General features: G+C 46.2%; 1 protein-coding gene across 2 annotated transcripts in view; it reads right to left on the reverse strand.

Moving 5' to 3' along the window:
* The window catches only part of CPSF4 (cleavage and polyadenylation specific factor 4), a 96,216-nt gene that overhangs the window by 26,798 nt on the left and 49,803 nt on the right, over positions 1 to 19,615 (reverse strand). Inside the window, exons 4-7 of one of the 2 annotated variants that reach the window (XM_086940643.1) lie at positions 16,160 to 16,255; positions 12,827 to 12,920; positions 9,414 to 9,483; positions 304 to 474 (exon numbers count right to left, since the gene is read on the reverse strand). In XM_086940643.1, the coding sequence (XP_086796769.1) occupies positions 304 to 474; positions 9,414 to 9,483; positions 12,827 to 12,920; positions 16,160 to 16,255 (431 nt within the window). The remainder of the gene's footprint in view (positions 1 to 303; positions 475 to 9,413; positions 9,484 to 12,826; positions 12,921 to 16,159; positions 16,256 to 19,615) is intronic. The other variant, XM_086940644.1, reaches the window with a different exon arrangement.

Here is a 19,615-nt window from a genome sequence, read left to right on the forward strand (position 1 = left end):
AAAGTAGTCGAAAAAGGAGCGAAAAATGTAGGTAACAGTGGGACCTTTGACAACAAAAGGACAAAAGTCTTAAAATTACTGTTCCCAATAAAGACAATTTTTTTTAGATCTAAAACATATTCTGCGATTGTTCACCCGATATCTGAAGATGCCCTAAACTCATAGCTATGAATTTACCATTGTTCTCATGGTTATCAGGAAATGGATGCTTGAGTTGGCTGACCAAAACGTGATTTTTTTAAAGATACATGGCTTGAATTACTTTTGTTGTGTCAAGATAATAACAAACATCAGTGCACTTACCTTATAACAGATGACCTGTTCTAGAGGCCGTGGACCCTTGCTTCCCATGGGAGCGGATGATTGGTACTGCCCCACTCCACTGGACTGTGGTGTCCTTTGCACACTTACAGGAGACATCTGAGTTGTGAGTTGGATCAGAGAGGATGACCTCATTAACATTTGGCTGTTGTTCTAAAAGAGAAAGTAAAATGTACACTTATTTTCTCTGGAACTAGGATAATAGTAAAAGATACAGGCATCCTAAATGACGCTAAGGCTCTTGGGCGGCAGGAGTAAGCATTAATCTGTTGAAGGACCATTGGCCCTTTTGTTTACATAGGTTGTACATATTACAGCCAGTCAATTAATAAATGCAAATAACAGAGAAGCAGGTGTCCGAAACCTTAATTCGGCCTAAGTAAGCTAAAAAGTAATCTGGGTGATATGGTCAACTTTTCACGATGAATGTTGGCGAGATGGTACTCTCTGGTACACAAACCTTTGAGTTAGGATTATCCAAGCAATCCTTGTAGTCAGGATTAATCCTAAAGGACTAATTTCACATTATTTTGAGTCTCCCGACACTGCTTCCCAACTAGCTAAGGAAGGATCTAAGCCATACACAACTGATACCACAAAATGGATTCACGCTAAAAAAAGAAGAAAAAAAACAGATTCACACAACGCACAAGTAAGGCTCTGCCACTCTAAACCAGTTCCAGCCCCAGAATATAAACAACAGAAAGATAGTGCATTTAAAAAAAACATAAATAAGTATCAGTTTCGCCTTGCCCATCCCCTTTATCAAAAACCTGGGCAATGGCAAAAACAGGTTGTCATAAAAAAAAAAGTCATAAAAAAGTCATAAAATTTATATAGCGCACTACGTACCCAGAGGGTTTCAAGGCGCTTAGGAGGGGGAGGAGGATTATTTGTCAAATATCCACGTTTTAAGCTGCTTTCTGAACGCTAGGTGGTTCTGGGTAAGGCGAAGGTAAGCGGGGAGTGAGTTCCATGTTTTAGCAGCCAGGTATGAAAAGGATCTGCCTCCCATGGTGGTCTTGTTGATGCGAGGTACAGTGGCGAGGGCTTGGCTGGAAGACCGTAGTTGGCGGGGGGGGGTGTAGAAGGACAGTCGAGTGTTGAGGCAATCTGGTCCGATGTCGTAGAGTGATTTGTGTGCGTGGGTAAGCAGTCGGAAAGTGATCCTCTTATTGACGGGTAGCCAGTGGAGGTCTTTAAGGTGACCAGAGATGTGTTCGTTGTGTGGGATGTCTAATATGAGCCTGGCTGATGCGTTTTGGATTCGTTGGAGTTTCTTCTGGAGTTTTGCGGTAGTACCCGCGTAGAGGGTGTTTCCGTAGTCCAGTCGGCTCGTGACCAGAGCGTGGGTGACTGTTGTCCTTGTTTCGGAGGGGATCCAGCGAAATGTTTTTCTGAGCATGCGAAGAATGTTGAAGCAGGAAGTGGATACGGCGCTGACTTGTCTGTTCATCGAAAGTGAGGAATCCAGGATGACGCCCAGGTTCCGTGCGTGGTCTGTCGGGATGGGTGCTTTTCCGAGGGCTTCCGGCCACCAGGAGTCGTCCCATGCAGAGGGGGAAGTACCTAAGATGAGGACTTCTGTTTTGTCTGAGTTCAGTTTCAGACGGCTTTGTTTCATCCATTCGGTAACTTCTTTCATTCCTTCGTGTAGGTTAGTTTTGGCGGTGCTGGGGTCATTGGTGAGAGAAAGGATTAGTTGAGTGTCGTCCGCGTAGGAGATGATGTTGAGGTTGTGTTGGCGTGCGATGGCCGCGAGGGGGCTCATGTATACGTTGAAGAGGGTGGGACTGAGTGAGGATCCTTGAGGTACGCCGCAGATGACTTCAGAGGCCTCGGACTTGAATGGAGGAAGGCGGACTCTCTGGGTTCTTCCGGTGAGGAACGAGGTGATCCATTCAAGTGCTTTTCCTTGGATTCCGATGTTATTGAGGCGTTGTAGAAGGGTGCTGTGGCAGACTGTATCGAATGCTGCAGAGAGGTCGAGGAGGATGAGGGCGACTGTGTCTCCATTGTCCAGTACAGTTCGAATGTCGTCTGTTGCTGCGATGAGGGCGGTCTCAGTGCTATGTTTTGCTCGGAAGCCAGATTGTGAGGGGTCGAGGGATTTGTTGGCTTCGAGGAAAGCGGCGAGCTGGTTGTTGACGGCTTTCTCGATGACTTTGGCCGGGAATGGAAGAAGCGAGATGGGGCGGTAATTTTTGAGTTCGGTGGGGTCCGCTGTTGGTTTTTTCAGAAGGGCGGTGAGTTCAGCATGTTTCCAGTCTTCTGGGAAGGTGGCGGAGTTGAAGGAGCAGTTGATGACGTCTCGGAGGTGCGGTGCGATGACGGAGTCTGCTTTGTTGAAGATGTGGTGAGGGCATGGGTCTGTGGGGGATCCTGAGTGGATGGAATTCATCAGGCGGGTGGTGTCCTCAGTGGAGATTGGGTTCCAAGCGTTAAGGGTGTTCACGGGGGGAAGATGGTCAGCAGATGGTGGGGTGGGCTGGTTTCCGGGTTGGTTGTCAAAGCTGTTGTGGATGTCTGCAATCTTGTTGTGGAAAAAAGAGGCTAGGGAGTCGCAGAGGGTTTGAGAGGGTGTGATGTCGTTGGAGTTGGCCGAGGGATTGGAAAATTCCTTGACGATGTTGAAAAGTTCCTTGCTGTTGTGGGCGTTGTTGTCAAGTCGATCCTTGAATGCTGTTTTCTTGGCTTTTCGGATCAGTTGGTGGTGAGAGCGGGTGGCGCTTTTGAAGGCGTCCTTGGTGCTGGTGGTTGGGTCTTTTTTCCAGGCCTTTTCAAGGGAGCGCCAGAGTTTCTTGGACTTCTTGAGATCATCGTTGAACCATGAGGCTTTCTTGCTGCCAGGTTTGCTTTGACGTTTTTTCAGTGGAGCTAAGGTGTCGGCGGTGTTGGATAACCATAGGGTGAGGTTGGCGGCGGCTTCGTTGGCGTTGGAAGAGGGGGCTGGGGAGTTTCGAAGGAGCGATGCGGAGATTTGGTCCGTGGTGATTTTGTTCCAGTTTCTTTGCAGGGTAGGTTGGGAGTGGTTGATGGGTTTCGGCTTGTTGTAGATGAAGTGAACGCAGCTGTGGTCGGTCCAGAGGAGATCCGTAGTGTGGCTGAAGGAGACATAGTTGCTGGATGTGAAGATGGGGTCGAGTGTATGACCTGCGATGTGGGTGGGGGAAGTGACTAGTTGTTTAAGTCCGAGGTTGGCGAGGTTGTCCAAGAGGGTGGTGGTGTTGCGGTCGTTGGTCTTTTCAAGGTGAAAGTTGAGGTCTCCCAGAAGGATGTAATCTTTGGAGGGGAGCGCGTGTGGGGTGATGAAGTCCGTGATGTCTTCACTGAATTTTGCGCGGGGTCCTGGTGGTCTGTAAAGGAGAGTGCCTCTGAGTGTTGTTTTGGGATCGATGTGGATCTGGAAGTGAAGGTATTCGGAGTTAGCGAGATTGACGTCAGAGCTGGTTGAGATGCGGATAGATTTCTTATGGACGATAGCGATTCCTCCTCCTGTGTGGCTGGTACGGTCTTTGCGGGTGATCTTATAGTCTTCAGGAATGGCAATTGTGATGTCTGGTGCGGAGGAAGCATTCATCCATGTTTCCGTAAGGAAGGCGATGTCCGGAGAAATGGTGTCTAGTAGATTCCATAGGTCAATGGCATGCCTGTGGATCGATCTGGTGTTGAGAAGGATGCATTGTAGGTGGTTGGGGTCGGGTATCTGTGGTGTGGTCGTAGCAGAGATGTTGTCGGTGCCGCTGAATTTGCAGGAGTAGCAGGAGAAAGGTCCATGGGTGTGTCCAGGAGCGGCTTGGACGCAGGTGGGGGCGCGACCGGGGTTGAGGGCTAGGAGGGTGGCGGCATCGTAGCTAATGCGGGAGGGCTGGGGAGCGCGAGGGGCAGAGGGTCTGGCGCTGGGCGCGGTCCAGGCGCGGACGGGCGAAGACGGGCTTACCTTTGGCGCACCTTCAGCGCGGATTGGGCGCGGACGCTGCGCGTGAACGCTGCGCGCGGGAATAACTGTCATATATGGATGGTGGAGGGGGAGGGGCGAGGGCGTCTCAGCTGGGAGGCGGGGCGGGCTCGGGATGACCAAAACAACAACAACAATCCGACAAAATGGAGGCGGAGGGGGGAAATGCGCGCAAACAGGAAAAGCGGCGCTTTAAATAAATGAAAAAAATGCAGTTTAAATGCAGTGTCTATCAGGCACACAGCAGGCAGCAATGAATGGCAAAAAGCAAGGCAGCAACGATACCAGTGACGCAGCAGGACACTGGGGAGCGACCACTCAGTCCAGGGGAAACGAGCGAGTCACGGCGCTTTACTGTGGTGGAGCGCTGATCTGGTCAGTGGGAGGGCGTCTCAGCTGGGAGGCGGGGCGGGCTCGGGATGACCAAAACAACAACAACAATCCGACAAAATGGAGGCGGAGGGGGGAAATGCGCGCAAACAGGAAAAGCGGCGCTTTAAATAAATGAAAAAAATGCAGTTTAAATGCAGCGTCTATCAGGCACACAGCAGGCAGCAATGAATGGCAAAAAGCAAGGCAGCAACGATACCAGTGACGCAGCAGGACACTGGGGAGCGACCACTCAGTCCAGGGGAAACGAGCGAGTCACTGCGCTTTACTGTGGTGGAGCGCTGATATGGTCAGTGGGAGGGCGTCTCAGCTGGGAGGCGGGGCGGGCTCGGGATGACCAAAACAACAACAACAATCCGACAAAATGGAGGCGGAGGGGGGAAATGCGCGCAAACAGGAAAAGCGGCGCTTTAAATAAATGAAAAAAATGCAGTTTAAATGCAGCGTCTATCAGGCACACAGCAGGCAGCAATGAATGGCAAAAAGCAAGGCAGCAACGATACCAGTGACGCAGCAGGACACTGGGGAGCGACCACCCAGTCCAGGGGAAACGAGCGAGTCACGGCGCTTTACTGTGGTGGAGCGCTGATATGGTCAGTGGGAGGGCGTCTCAGCTGGGAGGCGGGGCGGGCTCGGGATGACCAAAACAACAACAACAATCCGACAAAATGGAGGCGGAGGGGGGAAATGCGCGCAAACAGGAAAAGCGGCGCTTTAAATAAATGAAAAAAATGCAGTTTAAATGCAGCGTCTATCAGGCACACAGCAGGCAGCAATGAATGGCAAAAAGCAAGGCAGCAACGATACCAGTGACGCAGCAGGACACTGGGGAGCGACCACTCAGTCCAGGGGAAACGAGCGATGGGAGGGCTAGCTAAGCATCTACACTAGTGGGCACATTGAATGTGTTAAAATATGGTCGTTCCCCCTTCTAACCCTGCATACACCTGAATATGGTGAAAGGTACTTTCATGCATTTCTTGGCACTGCTGTACCATGGCTGCCCACAATGCTCCAGAATTATCACTGATAAGCTAGAGTTAAGGTCAAGCATGCCCACAGGTCATAAATTACCATTAAAGGGACTGCCATTACAGCAGGTGCCAATGCCAGGAATGCTTACAATATCTAACAAATTATTAGCATTATCCAATGGATGCCAACAATATGGAAATTACCACCAATATTTTGAACAGACAGCCCTTATGATAGGTGTGTCAACACTGTCCCGTTACTGTTCACAGCATGTCAAGACTGACCAACATTCTGCCAGGACTAGCATAATGGCAAAGATCGTCATCATCGTACCATTGATACCCACAACATGCCACATATTACCACCATTACGACAGATCAAAAATTACCAAACTTGGCCAACATCATAGGGATGTACAAAAGGTCCCATGAATTACCACCATTATGTAAGAGCCAAAATGTGGGGGCAATGGGTGTCATCTGATTTATGCCCACAAGATGCCAAGAATTCCACTACTGTGTAGTGCCTGCATTTACCAAGGTGCTAAGACCAGCATATTACCAGTGGTGGGCAAGGGGCATAATTCTCACAGAAACTCACAAGCTGCAAGTATTAAAATTATGTAAAACCAGTGCTTTAAATGGGCCGGTACTCACCGGTACTGAGTACCAGCACTTCTTATTTTAATCCCTTCAAGTACCAGCAATTCTCCTCCCGCCAAGGAGAGTACCGGTACTATAGTCTGATGCATTGCTCATTGCCAATTCTGCGGAGGCAGGGTGGCGCCTGCCTCTGATATTCCGACAGCCAAAGTGCCCCTGTAGCCCTGTGCTTAGCCGCTACGGGATTGAAATCGTTCATCAGCAGCTCAGTTGTATCTGACTTGTAGGTGTCGATAATTTCCCCTTCACGCTGAGCTTGATAGAGCAGTGTCCATACTATTCAGACACTGCTCTGTCAATTACATTTACACTTTGATGTGCATTGTGCGGACCCTGGAATCCAGGTGACCCACTGAGAACGGCAATTAAGGATGCCACGGAAGGTGAGGAGGTAAAAGGGTCCTTTATCCTGTGAGCCTTTTGTGTGAGTGTGCGACGGATTGTTCGTGTTTAACGGCGTGTGTGTGCCTTCAGGTGCAAGGGAAAGAGGGAGATATAGAATCTGGGTAGTCCAAGGTGTTTTAAAGAATGTATGCGGACTGCTTTGTACATGCATGTGTGCTCAGGCCTTTGTGAGTGTGTGCTTAGGCCTGTGTAAGTGTGTCTGCACACGAGAATGTGAGTACTGAGCACAACGCAGATAAATAATAATCAGAGCCACTGTAATTATGCATCAGGTTTGATTCATTTATGCAGCAAGAAAAGGCAATTTATGCTGCGTAATGCAGAATAGTTCCCGATTATATTACGTCATTATTTTGTCATTTGTTTACTTGCTAACACTGTCTGGGAATAGGTTGCACTTCAGCCCCGCCCACTAGTCACACCCCTACCTCAATTTGATGAGTACCTGCACTTATTTTTTTTCATTTAAAGCACTGTGTACAACCAGCACATGTGGGAAAGAAGCATCATTCAACAGATGCCCACAAGCTCCCATGAACTACCACAATTATGCCTGAGCCCACATTTTACCACAGATGGGCATGGGACATTTTTCGATGGTGCCCACAGGTGGCAACAAAATGCCTAGAATTACCACCAGTGTCCAAGGGCCAGCATGGTATCAGAGTGTTAGGGCCAGCAAAATACCAAGGGAGGGCAATTATCATCCAATGGGTGCTCACAAGTTGAAAGAATTACTATTATGCAAGGGATGGCACATACTGGCAACAGTCATTCTCCAATGATTACTCACAAGTGGCCAAGAACTACCACAATATAGGAGGAATCAGCATTTTACCAAAAGTGGGCAATGGAATCATCCAATGGATTCCCACAAGTTCCCCAAAATTCCCATTATTATGCAAAGGCCTGCAGCATGCTCCCAGAAGTAAGGAAATGTTGATGGGAGCACTGCAGGTGGCCTGCGCAGTGGTAGCAGGTGAATGGAGGTTGGGGATAAGGGGACCTGCTGGGGAAGGGGCAAACAGATTTCCTTTGGGTGGTGGTGGAGGATTTGTTGGGAAAAGCTTGCACTATCAGGAAGACGGAAGGGCTGAACTGAAGTGCCTTGAGAAGCCCAAGGAGAGGGCCAGTGGTAAATTCCAAGGGGACAGGAAAAGCGGCAAGCAGGACTGAGGGAAATAGCACAGGCCGACGGTGAAGGATCTAGTGGCCTGGACCGATCTCCACTCTAGGGTATTGGGGCAGTTAGGTTTCTGCACACTTGAGGTCTGTTAGGGGCAGAGTTAATTGAACTGAACTGTCTGTGAGGCACTGAGTTTCCATACTACTTTGCTGGACTGTGACTGAGGGAGTTAGCATATTTCACCTCTAAGTCTGTAAGGCAGTCGGATCCTGCACTCTTCAGTGATTCCTGCAATTGGCACACTCTTGAGCTGACTTGCCTTTTCATAAACTCTTGGCCAGCACTTGCCACAACAGACCCAGAGCACGGGGTGGATCTGGTTTGGATGCTCTCGAAAGGAAGTCCTACCCCCATCTTCCACACCACTGAACTTGGCCCAGGCTGCCACCAACCTTGCGTTGCCCAAAGAACAGTTGTACAGGAAAAGAGACAGCCAACCTTCATGGCTTAAAGTGGCAACTGCCAGTACACCACAGCACGAGGCTCTAGTGCTCACCGAGACATTGTGCAACAGATGTCACCATGCTGTAGTACTAACAATTCCAACCAACAGGAGAAGCATTCCCGCGCTTTGGATACTCAGCATATGTAGAGTCCTAAATGGATCAGGCTACTAGAGCAAGGTTTTTCCGGGCTTTCAAACTCAACAATGCTACTGGGCTTTGTACTCGTTGGGCCTGTATAGGAGGTGCCACTGTGTAGAAGTAGATCGACACTGCCTTCCAGCATAAAAAGTTTAGGTTCATTTTGAACTTAATCACATCAGGCATTGTCCTCTGCCCCTGTTCCATGTAAACAAGCCAATCCAAGCTTCCAAAACAAAAAAAACACAGTACCAATAAGCAGTGGGGTTATTCCCCATGCTACAAGCCAGAGGAAGTGAGGGAAGACCGTAGAGCTGATGGTGGGTGTATTTTCATCCCCTACACTAATGCACCCAATGAATTCTCAAATGCACGGTGCCAGAAGACAAGATTACTTGCAATGCATGTGTAAGGATACTTATGCCCAGCAACATACAATTAAGCTTGTTTCATGACATTCTACTTAAGGCTTCACCCTCAAACACCACCATGTGGTGCCATTGAGGCTCATTTTTGATAATTAATTTTATTGAGTTTTGAATGTAACAAGGGAAACAGCACCATTCAGATTTACATCTTAAAAGTATAGACCAAGGCAAAAACACATCACATGGGCATAAAAGTATAGACACACTGAGGCTCATATTAAAAAAAGAGAAGGTTCCACAATCACAATTGCTTCTGTTCCAGGTGGCAATGCATCAGTAGTGAGACTGCCACTTGTCCCTCTAAAACATTTAACATACTGTATTTCTCAAATGCGTGATATAACCAGTAGTCCATTTAACTGCTGATTAGCTTTAGGGTTGCTACTGGTAAACTTTCATTCCCGAGCACATTCACTTGCATGTAAATGCACCGTAAGCTTCAGAAAGACATGTGCAAGACATTTCAATTTCAACAGCATTTGATTGGATGAGAGAAACAATACCTTTTGCATGGCTGGGGTCGGTGGAGGTAGCGGCGGCTGTTCAGTGCCCATAGGTAGGTCAAAACGAGGACTACAATTTGAAAACGAAATTGCATTAAGAAAAGAACGTAAACATCATCCAGTTTAACTCTGATTAGCCAACGCTGATTTGTTAATCATGAACCAATTGAACGGAGTTAATCAGGGGTTGCAAAATTCTGATTTTTGTGTGTATGTAACTATTGATACTTTGTATATTTAACTGCCACACTTTATAAACTAAATACTAAGAATTAAAATAGGTTCTCCAATAAACAGAAAACAAATTGTCTGAGTTTGAAGTCTTTTCTTGCAATATTTCAGTCAGTGGAATGGAAAGGCATTTTCTTCCCAAATGGCATACGTTGCTAAACAAAACATTTCTGAAGACAATGATAGAGTAACAAGCTGCCCCTTTTCCATGGAGATGATGATGCTCCAGCTTCAAACCAAATAAAAGAGTTCTCCAGGTATTGTGGAATTTATTTTTACACTGCAACCTCTCAATAATTATAAACCATCTTTATATCCATGGTTTTGATCATCTCCCGCTTTCAGACTGCTACTGCTCCAACACTTTAATCTCTCAACCGAGCATTATCATGCACTCTCTCACAGTTACTCGCTTTGTCCATCTCAGTCATTCAGTCCCTCTCATTCATTCCATTTTCTCCCACAGTCCCTCACTCCCTCTCTGTGCTCTTCATTCCCCGAATTGCTTTTTGTTTCCAACATTTGCAAACAACAGATAAAAAAAAATAGTTGAATTAGAAGGAGAAACTGATCGAGTAGAGACTACACATGTGTTCTGCATTGGATAGCTCAAAGACTTGAAGATACCAATTAAAAAAATCTGATAGAACACCATAAAATTTTCTTTTATTCCTCTGCTAGGCATTGGGATTTTTAATAATTAACGTATGAAAATCCCAGGACTGGAAAATATAATGAAAACATGCAGTGGCCCCATTCACACCCGAGTACTTGCTTGCTAGAAAACAAAGCTATTAATTGTAAGCTAAGAAAGGCTGTTCTAGTGTCAACTAATGTCCACTTGCAGGGATGGAATACTTGGTTCGATACGTTTGGCAATAAAATTGACTGTCACAACAGCCTCCACTTAGCAAGTGGGAATCCAAATCGGGACCCACAGGATGGAAACTTAATCCAGAATGGCCCTGTGGTGTCTTAAGTGCTGATGCATCAGTCTAGCCAGAAAGTTGTTCTTAAATGTGGCTTGGCACACACAACACGCATAACGCGCTTTCACTTTCCTAGTTGTTTTCTTTCGCTTCGGGTATCCTTTTCGCTTTTGTCACACATTAGGTATAAGGTTTTTTCACCATATTGTTAAGTGCTTCTCTTTGTTAAAATCAATCGCGTTTAGCAACTTTTAAAACTAGCAGGAGGTTTTGCAGAGACCTTTGAGCCTGGGAGCTCCTGCTGTCATGCGCTGACGGGTGGGGAACAGAGCGCTTGGAAAGGCCCTGTGGTGTCTTGAGTGCCAATACATCAGTCCAGCCAGAAAGTTGTTCTTAAATGTGGCTTGATTTAGCTTGATGCTACTTCTTGGGTTAACCAACTCCTTTTTTAAAATCAGTAATTTCACGTGGCCCTGGGCTTTTCCAACAATCTTACACACGTCTCACACACTGCTGTGCTGTGGCACGTTACCACAGTAACCAGTGCAACTTGCCTTTGGTTGCACGAGGAGTGTGAGAAACACCAGATTGGACCTCCCTATTCCAGTGCTTGTGAAGTGATGTAGATACTTTTGGACAAACCTTTCGATAAACCTGTGCAGAGCGTGCAGCAGATTGGCACTGCAAACACAATGCTCATGATGTAGACGGGGTCTTTTAATTCCTGGGTGAGCACTTTTTTTTGTTCATTCGCGCAATGGCGTGGAAACAGCTTGTTCCGATTCGGCAACTTCGTGAGGCTTCGTCTGTAGGTAATTAAGTGTGTCTGAGTCGTTGCGCTACACTGGACTTCTACGAACTCTTATTGTGCAATTATTTACCAATATACACCGCAGCATAAGACGGCACTACACTTGTATGCCATTACGTATTAGTACACTTTACTGCACTACTATATTTAAACTTTTCTTGATTGCACAGTCATATTGCTGCACTGCACTGCACTGTAGTGCTTTAGTGGTTAACCGTGTGCTACCAGTCGTGCTTCTCTGGGATGCACAGCTGATATTTAACTCTTTCAGGATGACACCACTGCACTGCAGCAGTTAACCATGCGCTACTAGTCGTGCTTTTCGGCGCTGAACTGATGATATTTAACCCTTTGATGTCACCTTCTATAAATGTTGTAGACTTCAGTTGATCACTATACTGCACATTATTACAGACAACAATCAACTCATTAAATTTCCAGGAAATACTTCATTTTAGTTGTGTCAGTAGTTCATCTAATTAATTCATGTGAAGCAGAAAAACGTAAGGAATCTAAACCATAAACTGTGTTATTAAAATAAAAAAGGGCCCATCCAAATTACACTACAAAGTGGGGCTGATAATTGCCAAAACTACCATTACAAATATAAGCATTATCAATGTTTCTCGGCTTCACTGCCAGTATATCGAGGTCTGCATATTAATGCACACCTTGAGGGTTTTAAAAACACATAAATTAAAAGCATTGTAATTACAATAAAAAAAAGTTCTCACCATCTTGATATCAAGTAAGTATCACATTAACATTAGTATATGCTATTTGCATTGGAAATGCATTATATTTAGGTTGTTAAAAAACAATCACATTAATAAAAGCCAGTACCATTTACAATGCCAATAGCTCACACTAGTGTAAATGCAATGCAATAGGTTTTGCATGTAAAATAATTTTAGCTATTGCCATTTAAAACTACAATAATTGTTGTTTCCCACCCAAAAAAAAAACAAAGACATGTACAATGTCAATAGCTCAAAATTATGTTAGTGCGAAACCTATTGCATTGTAAATGCTTGTTAAAGAGAGACACAGAGGTTAATACAAAGTTAAAAGACAAAGTACTGACAAAGTTGGTGAGTTTTCATGGGAAAATGGCAAGAATTGAGGAAAGGGGAATGTATCCAATCACTGGCAAAGGCAAGGATACCAAAGGCGCCTCATCACCAGCTCTTTCTCAGAACACTTTGAATCTGAAGGAACATTGATTGGAGGAAAGATTATTGTGGTGCGTGACTGTGGAGGAAAGAACATTTAATGTTTATGACCCTGGATCTCAAATGGTACTAGAACTCCTCTCCAGGGTTCATCTCGTTGGTATCCTGTTCATTGCTATGAAGACAAAGCAGACAGAAAGACTGGTCCTCTGAAGATTCAGCCACTGGTTGTGAATGTAAGAGGAAAGACAGAACATAGGAAGTACTCACTGCATGAATTTACAGCCGGACCCCTCTGGACAAAATCCCACCAAGTAATTAACACAGATGACTCTTCGAGTGTGACGGTGTCTACATATGGGACCTGTGGAAGACAAACAATAAATTCACATACACCACAATGTTACAAGTCCAAAACATACAAAACTGAATCTTAAAGTCTTCAGCACAGGCTTTAAAAAGGCAGTTTGTTAGATTTCAAACATGTAGAAATAAACGTTTTTACAAATGCAAGTTACAATAGATAAAGTTTGAAGACGTGTGTTTGAATGTTAGTTTTTAAACGAAAATAAAAAGGCATATCACAGTAGTTAAAACCAAACCGCTGAGTCACGTTTGTAGCATAGAAGTTTATGATTTCACATTACAGCTGCAACAGGTAACACTGGTTTGATGAGAATGAAATTGAGAAAAGGCCCCAATGGTAGAGACACACCTGAGAGGTATAGTGACTGAGGCCTTTTTGATGGGAAAGTACGCTGCAAACATTACCCTACTTGGTCATGCAGCCAAGTAGGATCTGGGAAAGAGTGATCACAGTGATTTTAAAACGACGACCATATAATGCAAACATGCTGTTTGGGATTCTAAAGCCATATGAAAATATTAATTTGGTTATGTCTCTGAGTAGGTGGTGAGAGGGAGGCTATCGCTGTTAGGGGACCTATATAGTAACAGAGACTTCCTCACACAGAAACAGGCATGTTGTAAGTTTGATCTTGGCCCTAATCAGTTTCTGCCACACACTCTATTAGCACAGGTGACTCGAGAGATCTGGACGGCTTTCCCAGAGGAATCTCCGACAATGGGGGTGATGGCAAGGATTCATGCTCTGGCTGGCTGCAGAGGGTAGTTGCTGGTGTATATCATCTTGGTGGCAGAAACAAGCCAGGTGGACATGAGCTAGTCACAGGAGTGTACATAATCTTTATCAGATATAGATTGGAGAAAAGTCTGATTGCAGGTTAAAAGTTTATCTGAATGCACCCATTAAACTGTCCAATTTCATTTCCTTCAGATAACTTACCTTACACACCTGGAATTTACCAGGATCTACTATGTCCAAAGTGTGGCATTCATGGTACAAGCTTTTTACAAATAGTCTGGGTGTGCCCAAAGGTGTAGGAATTCTGGGACAGTGCGATAAAGGATCTGCAAGTGATCAAGGGTAGGCTGCCCACAAGGTCTGTGAAGCAGTGTTTACTAGGCATATTTTCTATTACATGCAACTATAAAATGAGTAGAAGAATGGCAGCTTTGGGCAATGTATTCACTAAACACTGAATCACAATCCACTTGGTGTCCCAGAGAGTCCATGAACACGAGGCCTGGAAGAAATATTTACCAGACCGAGCAGTCGCTTATGAAGTCCTCAACAAGAGATGGAAACTGAAGACCATTGCTGAATGGGTGGAGATGCTCCTGGGACTAAGATTCCTCAATTAATAGACTACCCTGACTGGAAAGTACATATTGGACTTCATGAGGATATAATGCACAAGAAAGTGGTAATGGATAAATATTGGCTTCATGAAGCACATTTAAAGAGAAATGCACATGTTAAATGCTTGTAAAACACAGTAAATGTACAGTATTGCTAGGTGGATGGTAACTTTATATATCTTTTTATGCAATAAAGTGTACCTATTAAAAAAATCAAAAAATCTGATTTTTGCATAATGAAGTTTGCGGTGCTTCTACTACAATCCTAGCTCAAAGTTATAAGAGATTGCAATTTTAGTCTAAACGTTATTGCACAGATCTTAACTGGATGCCCTTTTTGATTTTGTTCCTTGTGAAAACACTAGATTTAATACATGTCCAGGTGCTAATAAAAAAGGTATATTTATCGTCTACTTCAAACAAAAGTATTTCTAATATGTTGACCTTGGTTAAACACTCATAAGGATGAACTACAATCAACTACGCCGATTATCTCCAGCTTATCTTAAATATTTCCTCCTCCCCTTCTTCTATTCTTAATTTTCAATCTGTCATGACTTTTATCAGTGACTGGATGAGCTCGAACCATCTCAAGCTCAATCCAGAAAAGACCGAGCTGGTACTCACTGGTGGCGCTCCCAGTCCCTGGTCTTCCATCTTTTGGCCCCCTTCTCTTGGTTCTTTCCCCTCTACCTCAATACTGTTAAAAGCCTAGGCATTAAGGTCAGCAGCGGCCTTTCTATGCATCACAAAGTTAGCGCTGTGGTGTCCTCATGTTTTCTTAATTTGGGCATCATACGCAAAATTTCCCGCTTTTTTTCCCATTGAGGAGCTTAAACTAATCTTGCTAGCTATGGTTATTTCGCGCTTTGATTACGCGAATGCTCTGTATGTCGGTATACCTGCCTACGAGCTTCGCCGTCTCCAACTTATCCAAAACCAGGCCGCAAGGTTAGTTTATAAACTTTCCAAATATCATCACACTACCCCTCTTCTAAAATCCCTTCACTGGCTACCCCTCACTGAAATTATCCCTATTTAAACTGGGCTGTCTGATCTTTAAGGCCTTAGCCGGTTCTGCCCCCGTGTTTGTTTCTGCCAAACGCAAGTCATATGTCCCTACTCGTGGCATTCGATCTTCCATCAAAAACCTTCTGCATCCCTCGCTTCAAAAGGAAGAAACACAGTGGACTTAGTTTCTCTTATCTGGTTCCTTCCTTTTGGAATTCTTTTCCTCTTATTATCAGAACTACGGCCCATTACATGGAGTTCCATAAACGGCTGAAGACCTGGCTGTTTTCACAAGCCTTCGCCGAGTGAGCAGTTCTCCTTTTACACTTGTCCTCAGCGCCAAGAAACCGCCTAGACAACGTGCGCTTAACAAATCTTTTCAACTTCAACTTTTACGATAATTGAAACTCCTGTAGTAATGAAGCTTATTACATATTCCAAAGGGAACGAGGCATAACTGGACATTCATCAGCATTACCTACCTGCTTTACAATTCCACAAAATCATAAAAACATAATGACAAACAAACAAGTGTCGTAAAGTTCTTAATTTTGGCTACTGGGGGTTAATTTGCCCTCTGCATTTATCATATAATCTTCTACAACCAATTCCAGATGAAGTCATCTCAATCGATCACCACAAAGTAGAAAGCACTGCCTAGACACCAATGATATAAATTTCTTTATGCTTCTGGTCTCACACCTGCCAGTTCATCCTACTCCTTCAAGCGCCTTTTTAATTCTTTTATTTGTGCAGTCATGAAGACAGCTATCCCATCATACTGCAGTTTAATGTTATTTTATACAGTACCTTCAGTGTAATTGCACAGAGCTTAAACACAAAAATAAATGATAAAAATAAAGAACTCACCGTGTTTACAGAAGCCTCTGTCATACCAGGGGCAATCTTTAATCTTCGACTCAGGGTCAATGTGTAGGAAAGGACACTCTTTGTTGCTGCACTCTGCTACAACATAAACGAGATTCTGCTTAGAAAAATTCATCCCTGGCGCCTGGATACCCTCACTGGTGAAAAGCTGTGCCATACAAATCTACATGACATATAGTGACAATGAACAGCATCTGGCTGAACATGGAAATGATTACACATGAAAAGCTGTAAGCAGCTGTAGAAAAGAGGGGAAATATACAAAGCATTTTCAAGATTTTAAGATCAGCACCATGTGCAAATTATTTCAGCATTCAACTAACTGACTGTTCAATAACCTATTCCAATATTGAAAGTTGTGATTGGTAAATAAAGTGCACAATCTCTAGTTCCTTAAAAATACACTGCATTGAATGTCTAATAGGTGGATACCCAATTTATTGCACTTTTTTCCTTTCATCTCTCTACCGAAAAGATACAACCTCCCATTTCCACACCCATTACTAGTCCCCTTTACGCTAACCCTTCTATATGTCAAATCACTTACACGATTGGGCCACTGGATGAATAACTATATATACATTTAGGTCAGACTTCTCCAACCAGTAGCTCGTGAGCTGCTGGTAGCTCACCAGAGGTTTGCGAGTAGCTCACCTGCATGCAGCCCACCCTAATACATTAGAAGCTTTTGCTTGGTTGAATAAATATATGTATATCAAAATAGAAAAGTGTGTGGAGGGCTGGCCTGGTGGAATCCCCATTATGCCTGCGCTCCGACAATACTGAGGGCACCTGGATACACACAGAGGGCCTATGTACAAACTATATCTGGGGCAAATATCTCCAACATGTTGGCCGCAGGGTCTGAAGTCAGGGCCTCCACTCCAGTGCCTTCCTTGCACCACCAGTGACGCCCGGGGTCGCTGCTGTGGCCCCCTGGGCTTCAGAACCTCCTGCCCTGCCAAGCCTGGACTCCTGCCTGTGGCACCATCGGCCCCTTCTGGCCGGCTTGAGGCATCCTGCTGCTGGGGCCAAGCGCCTACCCTGCCCTGATGACCTCCCACCCTTCAGCCTCCTCCCAATACTCTGCGCTTGCTCGACCCTAGTCTGTGGCCTTGGCTGGAACTAGCCCTAAGTTCGGCCAGCGCCAACTTGGAGTGCTGGGCTACATCACTTCCAGACCTTTATGCAGCAGCAGTGGAGCCTCCACTCCCCTGGGCTGTCCCGGCAGAGGCGCTGCAGTGTCTTGTCTACCTCTCGACCCCTCTGCCCCAATCTCATACCTGCGTCCGTGAGGCCGGACGCCACCATTTTGACCCGGGTCGCCCTGCAGTGCCTGGTGGCACTTGCCTGGGCCTGGTGACTCTGCCCCCTCCCCCACCCATGCTGAGGAGGACTGCCGGGGCTAACTGCCCCCCAAACCCCCCAGGTTTCTCGATCTCTACTGCTGCTGATTGCCTTGGGTTCCCTAGCTCTTACCAGTCTGGAGCACTGCCTGGCCTGGGGGATGTCAGGTCTGCGTTGTGGGCTCAGCGGGCACCCTCCTGCTATGTCGCTCAGGGCCCTTGAATCCTGTGCCTCACCACGCCCCAGCTCCCTCCAGTGCATTGGCATCTCCTTCCTTCCACCAGCCCCAGGGTGCTCCCCCTGCTGGAGGTGAACCTTGACCTTGCACCACTGGCCGCCTGCCTCCCTGCTTCCAAATCTCATACTCCCGCTGCCCGGCCTGACCCTGTAGCCCCAGCTGTGGTTGGCCTGGATGACCACCCGAGACTGCACAAGGAGGCTGACCACAGGGTGCTGGACCTCCCTGCTCCCCGGCCTGTAACTGCAGAGGCGGCCCGACGTGGGATCGCCCTGGTGGGGGCTTTCCCCCCCGGTGGACCGAGAGTGCTTCACTCCCGTTCCTTGTTCCAGCGCCTGCAGCGGGCCTTGGCTGTGCCTCTCCGTATCCTTGAGTGGTGGACTTCCTCACCTCCCTTGTACCCTTGCCTGCCCTGGGCCTGGCTGCCCCTCACTGCTACACCCCTGAGGTCTGCTCCTCCTTCACCTATGGGGACCCCCTGCAGCGCCCAACTACAGCGCTTGAACACCTGTGCAATTAACGATCACCTGGATAGTGGCGACTGGAACTCCTACGCCTAGCAGAGAACTGCTGTACAGGACCCCCCTGTCATGCCCAGAAGTAAGACTGCCAAAGACAGCTCGTGGCCTCCCACTGGGCCAAATTTGGCCACAAAAGGTATGAGCACCAAGAGAGAGCCGACAATGCAGCCCTTTACGGAATATCCCGCCTTTCCCATAATACAGGATTACATGGAGAAGATCCTCTCTGACATACTCCAGGAGATAGTCTCTCAAGATAGGCTTCAAAAGCTGCCTCGCTGAGCTGCACAGAGACTTTGTGGCAGTGCGCAACAGGGTGGACGACCTAGAGCGTACCCTCAACTCTCGGACCCGAGGACCAGGAGGTCCTGTGGCGATGGGTGTAAGCTCTGAAGGAGCAACACATCGAGCTCCAGACCAAGCATGAGGGCTTGGAAAAGCAAGGGCAGCACAACAAGCTCCGCATCAGGGGTGTCCCCCGTGAGGCGGAGGGGGATGACATCATGACTTTCACCCGGGACCTCTTCACAGCTATCTGTTGGAGATCTGAGGAGGCCCCCCTGGTCCTAGACAAAGCACAATGGGTCGGCACCACTCCAGGGCGCCCGCTCCTCCCCCCACCCAGATATATTCACCAGGGTCCACTTCTTCCAGGACAAAGAAACAGTGCTTTAGGCAGCGAGGGACAAGGCGGACCTTGTCTTCCGGCCCACACCAATTTTCCAAGACCTCTCCCCCCGAACCTTGAAGAAGAAGTAGTACTTTAAGCCCATTACCGAACACTAGCACTCCCATATTGTCTAATACCAATGGGCCCACCCCTTCGGACTGTTTTTCACCTGGAAGATAAGCAACGCATAGTCTGCTCTCTCAGATGCCATGTCCCTCTTGGACCCATGCCATTGAATGCGCTATATAATAGACTCAATTTGTTAGCGAGATCTTTCAAAACTCCATATTCCAAGTGTAACCCTCCAACTCGCTTGTATAGTTAAATAATGCGTACCGTCTGACGCATTAAAAGCATTCAGCGTCAAGCAATATACCGCTAGAGTGAATAATTCAACAGGGAATTCTCTTGGTGATTCGTTCTGTACCAAGACTTGACTCTGTCCTATTCGATCATTGGACCACTGGAAAGGGTCTTTTTATACAACTGACTGTACGTCCTGAAGATGGTCAGACGGACAATTACACCACAACAGACCGAAACGTTGACTTTTTCATCTATTTCCCAAACATTTATTGTATTTAAGTAATTGTCTTCTGCATTTTCCTTTCTGTTACTTTTTTGATTGTCTTGGAATAGATGTATACATTCATGATTTTCGG

The sequence above is a fragment of the Lissotriton vulgaris genome, chromosome 10 (genome assembly GCF_964263255.1).
Source record: "Lissotriton vulgaris chromosome 10, aLisVul1.2, whole genome shotgun sequence".
Taxonomy (NCBI): Eukaryota; Metazoa; Chordata; class Amphibia; order Caudata; family Salamandridae; genus Lissotriton; species Lissotriton vulgaris.